General features: G+C 37.9%; 1 protein-coding gene and 1 pseudogene across 2 annotated transcripts; one reads left to right on the top strand and one right to left on the bottom strand.

Annotated features, from left to right (window-relative positions):
• Window positions 1–9,506: 9,506 nt before the first annotated feature.
• On the bottom strand, window positions 9,507–12,154 carry LOC149147964 (malate synthase pseudogene; annotated as a pseudogene). The gene is made up of 3 exons (XR_016262670.1): window positions 11,745–12,154; window positions 11,172–11,502; window positions 9,507–9,684 (listed from the first exon to the last, which is right to left on the bottom strand). The product of XR_016262670.1 is annotated as a malate synthase pseudogene (transcript).
• A 4,969-nt stretch (window positions 12,155–17,123) lies between these two features.
• Window positions 17,124–19,886, top strand: LOC149147965 (uncharacterized). Its single transcript, XM_089440048.1, has 2 exons — window positions 17,124–19,357; window positions 19,499–19,886. Exon 1 carries the CDS (start codon window positions 17,124–17,126, stop codon window positions 17,985–17,987), a length of 864 nt encoding a protein of 287 aa, XP_089296174.1. The 3' UTR covers window positions 17,988–19,357; window positions 19,499–19,886.
• The last annotated feature ends 717 nt before the right edge of the window (window positions 19,887–20,603 follow it).

Consider the following 20,603-nt stretch of genomic DNA (forward strand, 5'->3'; position numbering starts at 1 on the left):
ATATCTTTGATGTAAATATGTTGATGTTATAACTTATGATGGTATTTCATGAGGTGAAGCATGTGATAGTTGCGTACAAATTTATGACATGCATGAGCATGCAGTTCGTTATTATTCACAATGTTGCAATTAACAATGATGAATGTTCTCATAATGACATGCAAGAATTGGCATGTGGATTATTTTCTATGATACTATGATGGTATAGCTAATGCATTGGTTGCATGTTGAGGTGTGATGATTCACAGGACTCCACAAATGGGTCGAGAGGGCTGGTTTATTTGATGATCTTATGCGAGCCCATATGCATGAGGGAGAATAAGTAACACCATATGGGCTGGGGAGAAACTCAATCAACACTACATATGCTAGTGGTTCCTTTGCCTTGTGTAGCTCTTGATGGATAGCTCTTGAAGGGCTATGGGACCATCTTGAGGAGGCCAAGTGCCTAATGTTCTAGGCTAGGTGCCTGTTATAGACTTGGAATGCCAAAGTCTGGTGGGGGTGTAAGGACTTCGATGCCTGGGGCTGTGCGTCTTAGTAGTTGTGGAGGGAGTGGGCCAGCCTTGCGAGATACCCAGAGTCATTGAGTACTGTACCGGATGCCTGCCTTGGGGCAAATGAGGTTTGAGTCAAGCGTGAGCCTTGGGACCAGCCTTAGACTAGGATACAGACCCGGGAGGCTTATGCCCTTTCAATTAGTGAAAATTTTTCCAGCTCATTGTGGCTTGCAGCATGTAAGCTAGTGGATAGAACTACTTTTTGATTTTAGAAACAAATTTAATCAAGACAAAGAGAATCTTACCATGTTTCTTCATGTCAGTTTGTGTCCTGCCTTCCCACCATACCAAGGCAATGCCTCCAAGGCGTAGGCTGGCCAACTGAATCTTACTCTTGTCTGATTCAATACTTTGCACTCTACAATAAGCATCAATATGTCTGATCCAATTATCCATCTTCTTTGCATTCAACTCTTCATCATATATTGGTAAATCAAATTTAACATCTAATTTAATCAAAGACGTCTTCTTTTTATGTTCAGGGCTATTAGGAGGTGTGAGAAAGTTTTCTTCTTTCCCTTGGCCTTTTGAGTGGTCATGGAGGAGAGTTCTTCTTCTCCTTTTTCTTTGGAGTGTGATGAATCTACATCTTTACCTGTCTTAAACTCGCTATAAATTTCCTCTACCATGGACCTCATGGCCAGGAAACTATCTATAAATTGGGGGTCTGGTCCTAAGGGACTTTCTTCTGGCATTTTCTTCTTAGGACAGACTCTTCCAAATTCTGGGTTAGTTTCAACCAACTCTCCTTCTCCTAATTTAAGCTTTAATCTAGTTAGCATTCAACAACAAAATCCAACACAAGCTTGTCTATCCTTAAACAACTTAAGAGCCCTGATACCACTTGATCTGAAATCACTCGTGAATGATCTTAGTTAATTAATGGAGGTATTACAAACTTATGTGATGGGGTGTGCCTATGTTATTTTATGCAACGGATTGATAAGATTTCGAAATGCACAGACACTAAAACTGTAAGAAAACACAGTAAGCAAACACATAAAACACAACAAGCTTAATAAAGAGTTCACCTAATCCTCCTGGGTTACATCTCCTGGTCCAGTCTTCAGTGGTGGCCTTTCTATTGTGTCTTAAAAAGCAGAGTTTTACAACAATGAGCTCAAATTGAGTCTCACTCAACAAATGATGATTAGTAGGACTGTACTTGGATCCCCCAAGTCTCTAAAGTACATAGACTCCGCTTACTGAAACTCAACCTCAACTGGTCTTAGTGGTATGGGTCCAATTTGGTACTCAATACCTGACAATTATATGCAGAAGAGTTGCTTGAACCTTTCAAGCCTTCCCTGGAGTTCACAAACTCTTGGACTCTCTCTGTCTCTATCTGCTCGATGCTGCCTTTGCTCTGCAGGTCAGCTAAGCTTCTATGTTCTCTACAATTTTGCTTCTCTCCCTCTCTTTGTTCTCATTTCCTACTCCCCCATACTTCCTCTGTCTGTTTGTGGCTTAAAGCCAATCTGCTCCCTAACTGTTCATTTCTACTTCCTGGCTCTCTGGATCTCCTACCTTTGTCCACTGGAATTCCCTTGCTCTGCGTCATCATCACTGTAACGCTTCACAGAGAGGTGGCCACCTGTTTCCTCACGAATTGAGTGTTAGTTCTCTTTGAATGGTCGTTATTTCCATTGCTCCAAGATTGCCTGTGAAACTGTTTCCTCTGCCAACTCATCAGTCATGCCAGATCTCAAATCTTATCTGCCTCAGCCTATTTCCTTGTCGAATCCGATCATCCATTGGATTGCTTCTCCGCCATTGATCTGGGGCCTCCAGATCCTACGGTCTTCGTCCATATCGGGTGGGTAAGTAGCATGCCCTTTACCCGCGCGATGTGAGCAGTTTTCTCTCTCATCTGCCGGACGCGTGTCACCCGTTGTATGGCATTAGGTGGGACTCAGTCGAACCCGCTTACCCCTTGAGGTCCTTTCGATATCCTGCCGGTTTTAGCGCAGGGCCCGCCTTCTGATGAAATTGACGATTTCCGTATGGTTTTATACTTTCCTCGTGATCAAGCGCTCAGGGCTTTCCTTCACTGAGGGGGACGCCCTGCGCGTATCAGAAACTGCCTCTATTTTTGGATTTGACCTTCGGTTTGCCAATTTGCACTAGCACACGATTACCATGGGCCAACGGTCTGCGCGCTTTGACCGAGGGTCCTTGTTGCTCTGTGCTGACCACAAATTGCCATTGTTCAGAGGTTATTTCTGATAAGCTCGACATCCATAGCACTTTGAAACTTCGGTATGAGTTTTACAAAGTTCAAGGAACTGTAAGAGTGTTTGAGGATCCAATTTGGATCACAAAATCATGGTTTGCTAAAATGTGTAAGGTGGGTTAGATTAATTGCAATTAAATTAAATTTTCATTCAATTAAAATATTCAATTAAAAAGTTCCAAAAATGCAATTAAGCTAAACAGACTTTACTCATTCAATTAAATTTTCAATTTAAAATTTTGTTTTTACATTACAAAAATACTTTAAATTGAATATTGGGTTCCAAAAATGCAATTAAGCTAAACAGACTTTACTCATTCAATTAAATTTTCAATTTAAAAATTTGTTTTTACATTACAAAAATACTTTAAATTGAATATTGGTAAAAAGACATTGAAAAAACATTTAGCTTATATCCATAATAATAAAAAAATAAATTTAAATAAATGATAAAAAATTAAAAACTCTTTAAATTAAAAATTAAAATAATTAATACAAAACCTTATAATATTTAAAAAATAATATATATATATATATATATATATATATATATATATATATATATAATTTATTTTTTTATTTTTTTTTAAATAGAACCTAACATTATTTTTCTTATTTTATATATATAATAAAAAAAATATTTTTTATTAAAATTAATTTGATTTTTAAATTTTATGTTTATATTTAAAACACATTGCTTTAAAACTACATTTATTATATTTAAAATAATAATAATAATGATTAAAATAAAAATAAAAAACATTTATATTAAATTAATTTCATTTTTCATTTACTCTATTTAAATAAAACACTTCTAGATACTATTTAACTGACGGAAAATTGAAATTGAAAAAGCATACTATTAATTGATTATAGCAATTCTAAACCTGCAATACAATTTCCTAATATCATTTAGCTTAAATGAACTCACCTTAATCTGATTAGGGGTCGGAGAAATCTTTTTAAATAAAGAATAGAAAAGAAACCAAATGTTTTGTTTCACTATTAAAATTTATGGCATGTATTGCAAATAGCATCACGATAGATGGCAATATTAAAGATGATTTATACTAGCATTTTCACCACATGTTGCAAAAGAAACGCCGTAAGGCAATGATATAAAAAACAATAGCATAGAAGAAAGAAGTCAAATTTTTATGCAATTTTGTTTCTTTACCGGTGTTTGTTTGTTATCATCAACAAATGGCTAGATCATCTATTCATATTACCAAGTGCTTTCAGTTCATAAGGTTTATCCTAAGGTCCTTGATGGATGCCAATACTGTCTTCTGACATTGCTTGATGAACATTTGACAAAGGATGAGAACAATGATGTAATTGAAATTCAAAGATTATGAATAAATAAGGAAGACCTTTATATAAGGGAAATTAACTCAATATGTTCATTTTAAAGATATGCTATCACCAATATTAATATTCATTAGGTTGGGGACAAATAGAAAATTAGCATTAGGTTTCTAACATCCAAATGGTCTCACCATTGTTTGAATTAAGCACTCCTAGTGATAAAAAGAGTGAAAATATGTTAAAAATTGGATTCTATGAGCTTCTAGAGGTCATTATGTTGTCAAAGATTGCCCGAGGTGAGAATTAATCAAGTGTTGGATACCCAAAAAACTAGCCATTGGATTTAGTAAACTACAAGTAAAGCATGTTCAAGGTGTAAGATCGAATTTACCATAATGAGCATAGACAAACTAACTAGTGGACAGGTAGTCAAACAAACTATGTGCTTCTAAAGGCATTATGTCGTCAAATATTGCAAATGCCCCAACATGAGAATTAAACAGGTGGATGATACTAGAATTTGAATGTGTAACATCAAAGTTCCAAATGGCTAGTTTATAAAGAGAAAATTAGTAAGAAAGGAGCAGGGTAGTCTTATATAATTTCATTGGCTTCACATTTGAACATTATGTTGTTCTGAACCATGATACCCTTAATTCATATATTAATTCAATGGAGTTGCCAGCTGTCAGGCTTGCCTGGGCATGTATTTATTTATGTGAGGTTGTGGCTAGTATCACAGTCACATGTCTCTGCCTTTCGTTTGCATGGATCTATGCTGGGCCCTGGCCGACCAGTAGTCTGCTCTACTTTCCATTGATGCAATAGTGAGACAGAGCCTTGAACAAAAGTTCAGTCTGGTAACGTAATAGAAAAGGCATATGTTCTTGACTTAAAGGAATGACCGGCTAGTGATCTCATATGTCGTTTTCCCATTTTCTGAGCATTCACATCCACCACTTCTTTAAGTATCGCTTGTGTTACAAGCGAAAGTTAGATTGCTTCTCTGTGTTGAATGATCCACTGAGGAGATTAATTTGGGTGTTAGGATGTTTAGCCAGTTTATAATTGAAATCGTGTAGAAAATTAATGAGAATTTGAAATCACTATTTTATTTCTGAAACGAAAAAATGATTTAAACACATTAATTTTTTTCACCATATTCCGATGAGAACTGGGCCGTCGGGGCAAAATTGTAGTTTCAATAGATAATGCATCTCCTCAATCGCGTAGTCTAAACAGATCACAATTTTGCTCGAAAAAAAAATAGAAATTCTAATATGATTTTGAGAAAATCTCACAGAATTTTTTGAGAATCTCGGATACCACTGTCAAGCTTCAGGATTTTGGGGTGCCCTCCTCTGTTTTCAAAGTCTTAATTTATATTGGAGAAGGGAATGACCAATGTCTTTTTATTTGCATTTTTGTTATACACCAAAAGAACTACTAGTACCCTTTTATCCACAATTTCTCTATACAAGGAGCATAGATTTAAATTTCCAAAAAAAAAAATAACTTGTTACAATTTTACAAAATGTTGAAAGACACAACAGCATGAATACAGGGTATGCCAGCTTCCTTTTAAAAGCTTTGCACATGAAATCGAGCTCGAAACCAGATCTGCATAATCTTATATAATGTGACCATGATCTTGCAACTGATGCATGAACTCCCTCTCCTGGGTAACAAATCTGGCTAAAGCAAACTTCCCAGCACTTTTATAGGCATCTATAACTGCCTTGAACATGAATTCGTTTGGATGAAAACCCTTCTGTTTCATTTTGTAAAACATTCTCCTAACACCGTCTACCAACCCTAGCTTCCCATAGCTAATTGTCATACTTGCATAAGTAATTGTATCTGGTTCACAAGACCTTTGGCTTGCATGATCATGAACATGTTGTAAGCTTCATTAATCCTCCCAGCACTACCAAGTGCATATATAACAGCATTGTAAGAAGACACATCAAAATCCAACCCAGAAGCTCTCAGTTCATCACAAGCTTCCAAAGCTTTAGCATGCATCCCCACTACAGAAAAGATTGTCATTCTCAAGGCCTGAATACCATGTGGAAGCTATACAAGGAGCATAGATTTAAATTTCCCAAAAAAAAAAATAACCTGTTACAATTTTACAAAATGTTAAAAGACACAACAGCATGAATACAGGGTATGCCAGCTTCCTTTTAAAAGCTGTGCACATGAAATCGAGCTCGAAACCAGAACTGCATAATCTTATATAATGTGACCATGAAACCAGATCTGCATAATCTTATATAATGTGACCATGAAACCAGATCTGCATAATCTTATATAATGTGACCATGATCTTGCAACTGATGCATGAACTCCCTCTCTTGGGTAACAAATCTGGCTAAAGCAAACTTCCCAGCACTTTTATAGGCATCTATAACTGCCTTGAACATGAATTCGTTTGGCTGAAATCCCTTCTGTTTCATTTTGTAAAACGTTCTCCTAACACCGTCTACCAACCCTAGCTTCCCATAGCTAATTGTCATACTTGCATAAGTAATTGTATCTGGTTCAAGACCTTTGGCTTGCATGATCATGAACATGTTGTAAGCTTCATTAATCCTCCCAGCACTACCAAGTGCATATATAACAGCGTTGTAAGAAGACACATCAAAATCCAACCCAAAAGCTCTCAATTCATCACAAGCTTCCAAAGCTTCAGCATGCATCCCCACTGCAGAAAAGATTGTCATTCTCAAGGCCTGAATACCATGTGGAAGCCCACTTTTACGTGCAACATCAAGCTGCTCTACTGTATCCCTTGGAATGCCTCCTCTCTTCAGAAGAATGCCCAGTGTTTTTATGTATTCTCATTGGGTGAAGCCTTTAGTTTTAACATTTGATGAAAAACTTCAGCAGCCTCTCTCAATCTTCCATCCGCAATGAACAGGCTAATGACGCTATTAAAGGAAAGAACGTTAGTAAGAAATCTCGATTCTAACATTTCCTTTGCAATTTCAGTGGCTTCATTAAGCCTTCCATTCTTTTTGTATAAGGACAACATCATGGAAAAAGAAAATTCATTTGCCTGCTGCTTTTCCTTCAAGACTTTGAATACTTCTTGTGCTTCAGTCACCATATCATTGCGAGCATAAAGGTCAAGCATACAGCCTGATAAAAAGGCATCTGGTTCAACACCCAATTTCTGTATTCGTTTGTACGTTTCTTGTGCTTCCTTCAAAAAACCACGTTTACTATAAACCTTAATCAAAGAACTATACACCACAGAGTTCCCTGCAAAACCAACATTTTGCATTATTTGAAAGTAACGTACAGCTTCTTCCACACATCCAGCTTCAGCAAATGCATTTATCAAGGCACCATAAACAAAAACATCTAGCTCCACACCTGCGTTAACCATCTTTTCAAACATCTTCTCTGCCTCTGCAGCTCGACCCAATCTTCCATAGGCGGCAATAACAGCACAAAATGATGAACCCTGGAGGTTGGGAGTGGATCATAAGCTCCCGGAAGAAACTTGGAAATTGAGGAGGCCAGGCTATAATGACACTGGGTAGCAGACCCCGCAATTACAATTAGGTGGATGATACTAGAATTAGGTGGATGATTTAAATCCCTGATTTAACTCTATAACCTCTTATGAAGCACCTCTAAATTTAAATCTGTGACCTATGGATTTAAATACCTGATTTAACTCTGTAACCTCTTATGAAGCACCTCTAAATTTAAATCTGTGACCTATGGATTTAAATCCCTAATTTAACTCTGTAACCTCTTATGAAGAAAAATATCATAGATTTAAATCTCTGATTTAAATCTGTGACGTCTTATGAAGAAAAATATTTTAAAGGGATTCTCTTATGAAGAAAAATATGTAATTTAAGCATACACTACCCCTCTAAATTTAAATCTGTGACCTATAGATTTAAATCTCTAGAGTGTATTTAAGCATACACTACCCCTATTTAAGCATACACTACCCCTCTGTCACCTATGGATTTAAATTTAAATCTCTGGATTTAAAATATTTAAATCTGTGATCTCTCTGGAAGAAAAGTATAATCTATATCTCTGGAGTGTATTTAAGCATACACTACCCCTCTGTCACCTATGGATTTAAATTTAAATCTCTGGATTTAAAATCTGTGATCTCTCTGGAAGAAAAGTATAAAAATATGAAATATGTTTTTGATTATTACATCAAGAATAAACTTATATTAATCAAGAATGAAGTTATATTTGTGTAATAATAATTTGGAATGCATCACTCCACCGTATGAAATAATCTGTAAATAAAAAACTAGTCCCTCTTCATCACAATACGTCTGTAGATCTATGTTTAAACCAAACCATCACAATATGTAGATCTAGATCTATGTTTAAACCAAACCAAGTAGTGCGGTCCATCATCATTCTAATGATGGAGAGCACTGGTTTATCCAGAAAACTAATCCTCTTCGTCACAATATGTAGATCTATGTTTGTCGTCACAATATGTAGATCTATGTTTGAAACAAATAGTGGAGAGCACTTATAATATAGATTATGAATGAATTCTAAGAAACATTTCCTAATAATCCTCACAGAAATCTCAATCCTATATGTGATGAATATGGAAGAACCATTTCATCACAGAAGACATGGATCTAATATCTCACTATTATTATAGACTCACAACACTATGATATCCAGTATTCAGTCTTAGATCTGGTATCTCACTATTATTTAATAGACTTACAACACTATGGTATCCAGTATTCAGTTTTAGATATGATATCTCATATTATTTAATATAGGCTCACAGCACTACGGTATTCAGTAAGTAATAAAATTCTATACTGTGGCCCAAAATAAAAGTATTACTATTTTCTAAAAGATGATAGCCTATAAATCGTCAATAATACATATTAAAGATGGATAAAAGCACTTTCACCTTACCACCCTGTCTTTCCAAAGTGAATGTATGCATTTATTTGCATCTTCACATTTGGAACTGCATCTTCACATTTGGAAGGAATGTGTCTGCACACATGTATATCATTCACTCCCATGGAGATAGGTAGTGAGGTGAAGTTGCCTATTGATAAAGCCAATAAAATACAGTACAGAACACAGCTGTAAGATGAAACACATATGTAAACCTTTTACTACTAAAATACAACATACTGTGGCTGGTGAAAGCGTAAATTTGCAGCTCTTTTAGATGATGAAAAATAAATTGTATAATATATCATAAAACGCATGCCTATTGCACTCACCATGCCTCCCATTGCATGCACACCACGCTTGTGGCATGTCTGGATGAGCAGCTCCGAATAGCTTTTCATGAAATGCTGTGCCATCCCAACTTGAACACGGTCCGGAAGAAGCCTGTTAGGGTGGGCTTGGAATGTCTTAACATAACTGAAAATGTAATCCCATCTGCCACAGTTCAATCCTATTGAGTGCTCCCTCAGCCCATACAAGATCTCATGCATTTGAAAAACTGCAGGAAGAGTCTCGATCAAGACTGTTGCTTTAATGCTCCCTCTAGGGACTTGCAGTGCATCTTGTGCACGCTCAAAAACAGCATTCCACAGTGCAGCTTCCCTGCATTCCAATCAGATCTCAAGCTAAATTTAGAAGAGCAGCGCCATGATTCTCTAAATCAAATACAAAAAGCAAAGAAAAAGCAAATTCCAATCAGATCTCAAGGTCAATTTAGAGGAGCAGTGCCACAATGATCTAAATCAAATACAAAAGGCAAAGGAAATGGAATAAAACAATGTTACAGAAACTCTGTAGAACATAAGAATTTGAGAAAGGTCTTGGGCGGTGTTGTTAATGCAAACCTGGAGTGCTCCATTTCGGGGAGATAAAAGTATAATCTATATCTCTGGAGTGTATTTAAGCATACACTACCCCTCTGTCACCTATGGATTTAAATTTAAATCTCTGGATTTGAAATCTTAAAATCTGTGATCTCTCTGGAAGAAAAGTATAAAAATATGAAATATGTTTTTGATTATTACATCAAGAATAAACTTATATTAATCAAGAATGAAGTTATATTTGTGTAATAATACTTTGGAATGCATCACTCCACCGTATGAAATAATCTGTAAATAAAAAACTAGTCCCTCTTCATCACAATATGTCTGTAGATCTATGTTTAAACCAAACCATCACAATATGTAGATCTAGATCTATGTTTAAACCAAACCAAATAGTGCGGTCCATCATCCATCATCATTCTAATGATGGAGAGCACTGGTTTATCCAGAAAACTAGTCCTCTTCGTCACAATATGTAGATCTATGTTTGTCGTCACAATATGTAGATCTATGTTTGAAACAAATAGTGGAGAGCACTTACAATATAGATTATGAATGAATTCTAAGAAACATTTCCTAATAATCCTCACAGAAATCTCAATCCTATATGTGATGAATATGGAAGAACCATTTCATCACAGAAGACATGGATCTAATATCTCACTATTATTATAGACTGACAACACTATGACATCCAGTATTCAGTCTTAGATCTGGTATCTCACTATTATTTAATAGACTTACAACACTATGGTATCCAGTATTCAGTTTTAGATATGATATCTCATATTATTTAATATAGGCTCACAGCACTACGGTATTCAGTAAGTAATAAAATTCTATACTGTGGCCCAAAATAAAAGTATTACTATTTTCTAAAAATGATAGCCTATAAATCGTCAATAATACATATTAAAGATGGATAAAAGCACTTTCACCTTACCACCCTGTCTTTCCAAAGTGAATGTATGCATTTATTTGCATCTTCACATTTGGAACTGCATCTTCACATTTGGAAGGAATGTGTCTGCACACATGTATATCATTCACTCCCATGGAGATAGGTAGTGAGGTGAAGTTGCCTATTGATAAAGCCAATAAAATACAGTACAGAACACAGCTGTAAGATGAAACACATATGTAAACCTTTTACTACTAAAATACAGCATACTGTGGCTGGTGAAAGTGTAAATTTGTAGCTCTTTTAGATGATGAAAAATAAATTGTATAATATATCATAAAACGCATGCCTATTGCACTCACCATGCCTCCCATTGCATGCACACCACGCTTGTGGCATGTCTGGATGAGCAGCTCCGAATAGCTTTCCATGAAATGTTGTGTCATCCCAACTTGAACACGGTCCGGAAGAAGCCTGTTAGGGTGGGCTTGGAATGTCTTAACATAACTGAAAATGTAATCCCATCTGCCACAGTTCAATCCTATTGAGTGCTCCCTCGGCTCATACAAGATCTCATGCATTTGAAAAACTGCAGGAAGAGTCTCGATCAAGACTGTTGCTTTAATGCTCCCTCTAGGGACTCGCAGTGCATCTTGTGCACGCTCAAAAACAACATTCCACAGTGCAGCTTCCCTGCATTCCAATCAGATCTCAAGCTAAATTTAGAAGAGCAGTGCCATGATTCTCTAAATCAAATACAAAAAGCAAAGAAAAAGCAAATTCCAATCAGATCTCAAGGTCAATTTAGAGGAGCAGTGCCACAATGATCTAAATCAAATACAAAAGGCAAAGGAAATGGAATAAAACAATGTTACAGAAACTCTGTAGAACATAAGAATTTGAGAAAGGTCTTGGGCGGTGTTGTTAATGCAAACCTGGAGTGCTCCATTTTGGGGAGATAAAAGAAGGGGCCAGATCCTCCATTTTTCAATCGAAACATTGCATGATTATGATAGAAATAGAGACCAAAATCCACCAGGCATCCCGTTGCAGGCTGGCCATCAATCTCAACATGGGCTTCTGGCAGGTGCCAGCCCCTAGGCCTAACAAAGAGCACAGCAGTCTTATCATTGAGTTTGTATGTCCTGTTTCTTGCCTTGTCCTCGTATGTTATAGTTCCTTCCACTGCATCCTTCAAGTTTATGTGACCTCTTATGATGTTGTCCCAAGTGGGAGACAAAGAATCTTCAAAGTCCGACTGTGTCAAACGACAGGAACCAAATCGATCAAATTTACTTAAGAATTGAAATACTTTAGAGACATGGATGACTGCAAACAAGGTACAAATTTATCTTGATCCATAATCAATCAGGGACACAACAACCTGGAAAATTCTACCCCTCTCCCCCGCCAAAAAAAAAGAGACCGACTATTTCATAGTAGCTGCTTTTCCTTCACTTTGAATACTTCTTGTGCTTCAGTCACCATATCAGTGCGAGCATAAAGGTCAAGCATACAACCTGATAAAAAGGCATCTGGTTCAACACCCAATTTCTGTATGTGTTTGTACGTTTCTTCAGGGACACAACAACCTGGAAAATTCTACCCCTCTCCCCCACCAAAAAAAAAGAGACCAACTATTTCATAGTATCTGCTTTTCCTTCAAGACTTTGAATACTTCTTGTGCTTCAGTCACCATATCAGTGCGAGCATAAAGGTCAAGCATACAGCCTGATAGAAAGGCATCTGGTTCAACACCCAATTTCTGTATGCGTTTGTACGTTTCTTGTGCTTCCTTCAAAAAACCACGTTTACTATAAACCTTAATCAAAGAACTATACACCACAGAGTTCCCTGCAAAACCAGCATTTTGCATTATTTGAAAGTAACGTACAGCTTCTTCCACACATCCAGCTTCAGCAAATGCATTTATCAAGGCACCATAAACAAAAACATCTAGCTCCACACCTGCGTTAACCATCTTTTCAAACATCTTCTCTGCCTTTGCAGCTCGACCCAATCTTCCATAGGCGGCAATAACAGCACAAAATGATGAACCCTGGAGGTTGAGAGTGGATCATAAGCTCCCGGAAGAAACTTGGAAACTGAGGAGGCCAGGCTATAATGACATTGGGTAGCAGACCCCGCAATTACAAAGGAAAAGAACATACAGTAGGTAATGTTAAATGTATGTAACTGGTAAACAAGCTGCATTATTAAACGGAGATCAGGTTGGCCGATACCACATATCCAAATGGAAGATTTATAACTCTTTATAACGTAGACAACTCCTTGAAATATGGAAACGATATAACATACGGGCAAACACGAGTAAGCAAGGAATTGAGTATACATCACATTATTTTCTGAAGATATAACCGAAGACGCAAACCCCGAACTGGGTATACATATTTAGCAAAGATTCAAAAACAAATTTAAGCAAATGGTGTCGTCGACTGCTGGCCATGGTAGCCATATCAAACCGCAGAATAATTAACCGGCACAGCTCTATAAACCTTCATCGTCACAAAAGAGAATAACAGGAAACTACATAATTTCAGAGCAGAATAAGCTCTGGGTAATATCTGAAATGATAATCACATCGTCATAGCAAAATTTATTTACATTTGGGAAAAAAAACCCATTAAAAGCTCTAACCCTCTTCTAAATTGAGCTTTTTGGCTACGAAACAGGCATCCCATAGATGCAGAGAGCCATAGCCACGCTTTAAGTTTCCCCTCCAACCAAGGCAAGTTCTTACCCATAACTGGAAACTCCGCCACTGTAGACACGTCGCCCTACAAAGCAGGTTGAGCCAGCTCCGGGTCCCAACGTCCTGCGTTGCATTTCAAACACAGGAAAACTGATTAGGGTATCTGATAGGGCTTGAACACCTACAGTCACGAAGAACAAGGAAATAAGAGCAGAGAACCAGCTGAAAGATAAAATCAAAGCTTTTTACTTGTAAACATTTCTGATCCACCGCCAGACCATCAAACAGGACCCAAACAGAGTTACCGACCACCGAAACAGCACTGCGAAAAATGGCCGCATCAGAGCAACCTTCGCGGGTGGAATGCAAAACAAATGAAGTCATTCTCTCCACAGTTGGAGATGAGGAAACTCTGGCAAAAGCTCCACCGTTGGGTCGCATTGGAGCCACGCTTTAAATTTCCCCTCAAACTATGGCAAGTTCTTCCCTGTAAGGAAACTCCACCACTGTAGACACGTCGCCCTACCAAGTAGGTTGAGCCAGCTCGGGGTCCCAACGTCCTGCGTTGCATTTCAAATACAGGAAAACCGATTAGGGTATCTGATAGGGCTTGAATTCTACAGTCACGAAGAACAAATAAATAAGAGCGGAGAACCAGTTGAAAGATAAAACTAAAGCTTTTTACCTGTAAACATTTCTGATCCACCGCCAGACCATCAAACAGGACCCCAACAAAGTTACCGACCACCGAAACAGCACTGCGGAAAATGGCCGCATCAGAGCAAACTTCGCGCGTGGAATGCAAAACAAATGAAGTCATTCTCTCCACAGTTGGAGGATCTAAATCTGGCATCTTCGTTGTGGAGGATCTAAATCTGGCATCTTCGTTCAATCCAGTCCGTCCTCTGTCTGTAAGGGGATTTTCCTTCATAAAACGCGGGAATTTCTTCTGATCGATGCAGGATTTCTCTTCCGATGGAGGAAATTTGAAGCCCTGAAGATCCATTGAAAACTTTGCCTGCAAAACCCTCACTGGAGATAAAAGCTCATCAAGCTCCAAGCTCCTAGAGTCGGATGCCCAGAGACGCTGTCTGCTCAGGGAGATTTGAAGCAGCGAGAAAAATTGTGCGGCCATTTGAAGCAACGAGAAAAACTGTGCCGAAAAAATATAAAAATCTAACCTAAACTACATCCAACGGTCTGGAACGTTTCAATCGTCTAACATCTAATCTGATGGCTCAAACAAGGACACGGTGACAATTGGGGGAGTTGATTTCAGAGGGAAACGCCTTACGGCGTAAAAATCTGGCATCTTCGTTCATAATCCAGTCCGTCCTCTGTCTGTAAGGGGATTTTCCTTCATAAAATGCGGGAATTTCTTCTGATCGATGCAGGATTTCTCTTCCGATGGAGGAAATTTGAAGCCCTGAAGATCCATTGAAAACTTTGCCTGCAAAACCCTCACTGGAGATAAAAGCTCATCAAGCTCCAAGCTCCTAGAGTCGGATGCCCAAAGACGCTGTCTGCTCAGGGAGATTTGAAGCAGCCAGAAAAACTGTGCGGCCATTTGAAGCAGCGAGAAAAACTGTGCCGAAAAAATATAAAAAACTAACCTAAACTACATCCAACGGTCTAGAACGTTTCAATCGTCTAACATCTAATCTGATGGCTCAAACAAGGACACGGTGACAATTGGGGGAGTTGATTTCAGAGGGAAACGCCTTACAGCGTAATTATTGTGAATAGCGCATTATGAGTTACAGGCGGAGTTACAATAAATGACAATATACATAATGAGTATAGCTCATTGTGAGTTACAAGTAGAGTTACGTGGGATGGGAGAAAACGGAAATCAGTACTCCAAAGATGAACACATAAACCTGACAAATGCATTCCGTGTGACCTGACAAATGCATTCCGTGTGACCTGTCAAAATACCAAATTACACAAACCAAAGAATATACAGGTTGCCAAAGATGAACACATAAACCTGACAAATGCATTCCGTGTGACCTGTCAAAATACCAAATTACACAGACCGATGAACACATAAACCTGACAAATGCATTTCGTGTGACCTAACAAATGCATTCCGTGTGACCTGTCAAAATACCAAATTGCACAGACCAAAGAATATACAGGTTGCCTATTTTTCGGGGAAGAATACAGAGGCTGTCTATAATTATTATTACGCCGTAAGGCGTTCCCTCTGAAATGAATTGCCCTCCCTGCCCTCTGAAATGAAAAGAACCGACAACTTTTCCTTTAGGAGTATACATTAAACGCATGGTGGTATCCACGATTTTTCAATGGCCCAACGTATCATATGAGTGTAAGGAAGTATTCCGGGATGAGCAATTAAATATTTTGCAGCGTCTTAAGAGTGACCTATTGAGATTCCCTTTAGCCCCTTCTTTATCTGGTTGGAATTGCAATCATATTGGTGAAAACGAATTTTTCAATGGCCCAACGTATCATATGAGTGTAAGGAAGTATTCCGGGATGAGCAATTAAATATTTTGCAGCGTCTTAAGAGTGACCTATTGAGATTCCCTTTAGCCCCTTCTTTATCTGGTTGGAATTGCAATCATATTGGTGAAAACGAAAGGGCATAGCTAAGAAAATGATAGGATTTTATATGTTTAGAGAAGGGAAAACTCGACGGGAATTGTACACATCAAGTGCCGTGAAGCGATCTGTATCTCAGTGTTTAGGCCGATAGGCCTTCCTTTGAAACAGACTTTCGTCGTCTTTTTCGTTTTCAGGTTGACACTTGGTGTCAATATTCGGCGGGCTTCTGTCGTGATTTCTGTTTATTCTCAGTGCCGAGAACTTCCTGCTTTCCGTCCGTTTGGTAGCATCTGTACTCATTTCTGTTTATTCACAGCGCCGAGAACTTCCTGTTTGGTAGCATTATTGCTGGGTGGCATTAATGCTCAACACTCGAAAACCCAGTTATGCGGTCCCTGTTTTGCGGTGCACACATTCGTGGCTTGAAACCCCTGTTCTGCGATGCACGATGAACAAATTTGTGTTGTAGAAACCCTGTTCTCCGGTTTCCGTGCTTCCATGACCTTACCAGCAGCCTCCTTGGATCAAACTTCATCGACAAACAGACAGCCCTGTCATTGTTATTCTACTTAGAGCTGTTTCTATGTTTGCAAAACTGCAGAGATTTACTGGGAACTGCCGTTTGGTAACATCGATACATGGATGACTAGTGCCTCTAAGACTGGAATGTTTACTGAAATCAGAAAGGGTGAGGACAGTGGGACCAGCTTTTGGTGATGTTGAGATGCGATAGTGAATGACATTTCAATTGCTTTGATTTTGCCTGTGGTTAGGTGCATTGAACAGGTGCGAAACAAAATTGCAGGAGGATATGCTCTGTTCATGCCTGTTTCTGTGAACTTGGAAAAAGTTAGATGAACTGGGTAAGGCAAGCTCTACATTTGCCAGTGTGGGTTTGTTGTAAAATGATAATATTCACCAGGTTTTCTTTATGTCATGAAGTAAATTCATGAAACATTCCAAATTTCCATCAAGGTGTAGATATTCCCCCTTTTATACTCGTGGTTTTTGACGTGTTTGGACTGGCGGTATGGCCACTTTACATGGGGAATATTTTCTGGAGCTCATTATCATCTTTCTACTTGGCCTTACTTTTGGTAGTCCACTTATCAAGGTATTTAACCTTGAGGATATGGAATTGAAGGAATCTGTTGTCTTGAATGGTTTTCCTGGAATTCTTGATGATGGGCAAACTGGAAGTAAATGTGACATTGGAAATTCATCCTGTGGTTTTCATGACATGAAGAAATTGGTTTTATGTGAAGACGAATTGAAAGGGATTGGGTCATTGAATACGACTTGTCAGCTTAATACTAGCTTGCAGTTTGATAATGATGTGCTGATCACCGGAGAAGGCAATTTAGATATTCTATCGCATGTTTCTGTGGGCTGTCCATCTGCAGGCTGTCTGATCAGTATTAATATCTCAGGGGACTTATTATTGGGTGAGTATGCATCTCTTTTGGCAGGGACATTGATTGTACGTGCAGGAAACTTGTTTTTACAAAATAATTCTTTCCTGAAGACAACTGCATTAGGTGGTGCACCACCCCACCAAACGAGTGGAACACCACTCAGTGTTGATGGTGCAGGTGGAGGTCACGGAGGTAGAGGTGCTTGTTGCGTTAAGAGTGATGGCAAGGATCCGGAAGATACTTGGGGTGGAGATGCTTATGCTTGGTCTACTCTTACGAAACCCTGGAGTCATGGAAGCAGGGGTGGGACATTAAGTAGGGAAGGCGAATTTGGTGGTGGGGGAGGTGGGCGTGTCAAGATTATTGCAAGGAGCATTTTGAATGTCAATGGAACTATTAGTGCTGATGGAGGAGATGGAGGATTGAAGGGTGGGGGAGGCTCAGGAGGGAGCATTATTATCCGTGTGCCTAAATTGTAAGTTAACTCTATATTTTTATGCCTGCATCAGAATCACCTAAAGCAGTATTCTCTGCATGTACATACCTTTCCCTCTCGCATTGTGGGTGTTCTGTAAGAAATAATTCAACAAACACAACATATATCATATGATACATAGGGACATTACTTATGCCAGATTTTATGTCAATGTTGTGCCGTCTATTTGATCAGTTTTTATTGATGTGATGAGCATGTATAGTGATATTCACCAATTCCAACATAATGAAGTTGCAGAAATCATTTAACGAAATTTGTATGTAAAATACTATATGTTGATTTCTCCCAAGCCCTCCCCCACGCCCCCCCCAGTATTTATTTTCTGTATCAATTTACTGTTTTGTGAGTGAAGCTTTCAAGTAACCTTTTTATTGTCTTTTCTTGTCGTGTTTTGTTCCTGTGAAATGCAAATATTGAAAATATTTTTGAAGATCTAACAAGACTGTAATGGGATATCATAGTCTTGAATCTTGATTAGATCAGTGTAATTTTTCTGTTGAGCAGTATTGCAAATATCTCCAATTTCTCCTGAGTTTTTCAGGTTGCCAATTTGTTTGATGGTTTCAGAATTCTTCATGTCTAAGTTTATTCTTGTTGATTTTTATGATATGTTCCTCCATATTTCTGCTAAGTTACTTGCTGGACCTTCTGCGATATATCCCCTGAAATGATATTTGAAACAATGCTATAGAGTGTTCAAGGATCTGGGAAATACATTTTAAGCTTTTAACTTCCAGTATAAGTGCCATGGATTAAATAAATGTCTTTTAATTTTCTTTTGGGACAAAAAAGGGGCTACTCTTTAAGAGAATACAATATTATATCAGAGTACATGACACAGAGTTTTCTGTAAATAACTGATAATGAAGCTTGTTTGGCACCAAGAAGCCTTCACTTATATTAGAGAGGCATTCTTAAATGGACATAAAGATAAAAGCTCCATTAAACTTGTGGTGGATTTAGTGCTAGAATTGTTTTTGCCCATAACGAAGAAATTGTTTCATTAATTGGTGTTGAAGAGAAGGAGTACTTTTTGGTCTACAACTTGTTACTGAGAGGAAGTCTAGAAGAAACTCTTTATGGTATGGAGTATGCCAATTTCCATGCATTTATCATGTTACGTCCTTGGAGATTTTTATTATTTTTTAGTGTTAAGTGCTGTTCCCAGTTCTCAGAAAAAGTTGGGTTACAGGAGGAAAGGACAAGCCACAGGCTCATTGGAAAGATAGGCTGAAAGTGGCCATTGGAATTGCTGAAGCTTTGACTTATCTGCATGAAGGTTGTTCTCATCCTATCATCCATAGAGATGTGAAATCATCTAATATTTTGCTTTCTGAAGACTTTGAACCTCAGGTATCTTGATCTTTGTGAGAGAAACAAGTTCTCAAGCTTCTGTTGAATTGTTTGTATTTTTTGGTTGGAGATGTTATAATAAGATTTGCTTGACCATTAACTAGCAAATCAGATCGTTAACTAAAGATATTCTATGAATAGTTGTCAGATTTTGGGCTGGCCAAATGGGCTTCAACAACATTTGCATATATCACATGTAGTGATGTTGCAGGTACATTTGGGTAAATATGCATTTCTTTCTTTACACCAGCTCTTTCCTTAGGAAAATAAATGTCATTTATAATCAAGACTTCATAAAACTAGCTGCTATCATATTTCAGGTATCTGGCTCCAGAATATTTCATGTATGGCAAGGTTAATGAGAAGACGGACGTGTATTCCTTTGGAGTAGTTCTTCTAGAGCTAATAACTGGAAGAAAACCAATCAATGACAAGAATACTAAAGGCCAAGAAACCCTGGTTATGTGGGTAGGGCTCTAGTGTCCTTGCTTGTTTTGTATTTGATAATTTTGGATTCTTTTGCTTTCTTTGTCTTGGTTCAGAATCTTAATCTCTTGTAAATTTCAAAATTTATGCAAGGCCATTACTGGCAGCTGGCTCTGTAAAAGAACTTGCAGATCGACTTTCGGAAGATGCTTATGACATGAGCAAGATGAAGAGAATGGTCATTGGTGCAGCATGTTGTCTGAGACAGGCAGCTCAGTTTCGACCTCGAATGAATAGAGTAATTACTCTTATTCTCTTTAGTTGCGTATATATGTTTCAGTTTTTGATCTTATGTCAAATTTAGTTGCTTGAAGACATTTCCTTTCCTGTGAGGAGTTAGTGCTAGAATTGTTTTTGCTCATAACGAAGAATGGTACATGAAATATCGAGTTGATATCCTTCTGACATAGAGTTAAGGGTGTTTAGATCTAGTGTTTAGGGTTGTAATCTAAACATTTTTTCAGTAGTTCAATTTGTAAAATCATCACCCTTAAACAGGTTAGCCCTGAATGCTGATGGTGGATTATGGAAAAATATTCAAAGCCTCAATTGCCAATAACCTCTTTTTCCATTAATGAAATATAATATTCTTGGAATATTAGCAAAAGAGATTACATCATATCTCAAACCAAAGCTTCAGTATGCAAATTACCCCTCCCTGAATAGGCAAGAAGAGCCAGCATACTCCAATATCAAGAGAGTATATATCTTTCCTGAGAATCACTATCCTAGCTGAAATCTGGATTGCAAGATCTGAATT

Source organism: Pinus tabuliformis, chromosome 9 (genome assembly GCF_031772625.1).
Source record: "Pinus tabuliformis cultivar Carrire ecotype Pingquan chromosome 9, CPIR1, whole genome shotgun sequence".
Lineage (NCBI taxonomy): Eukaryota > Viridiplantae > Streptophyta > Pinopsida > Pinales > Pinaceae > Pinus > Pinus tabuliformis.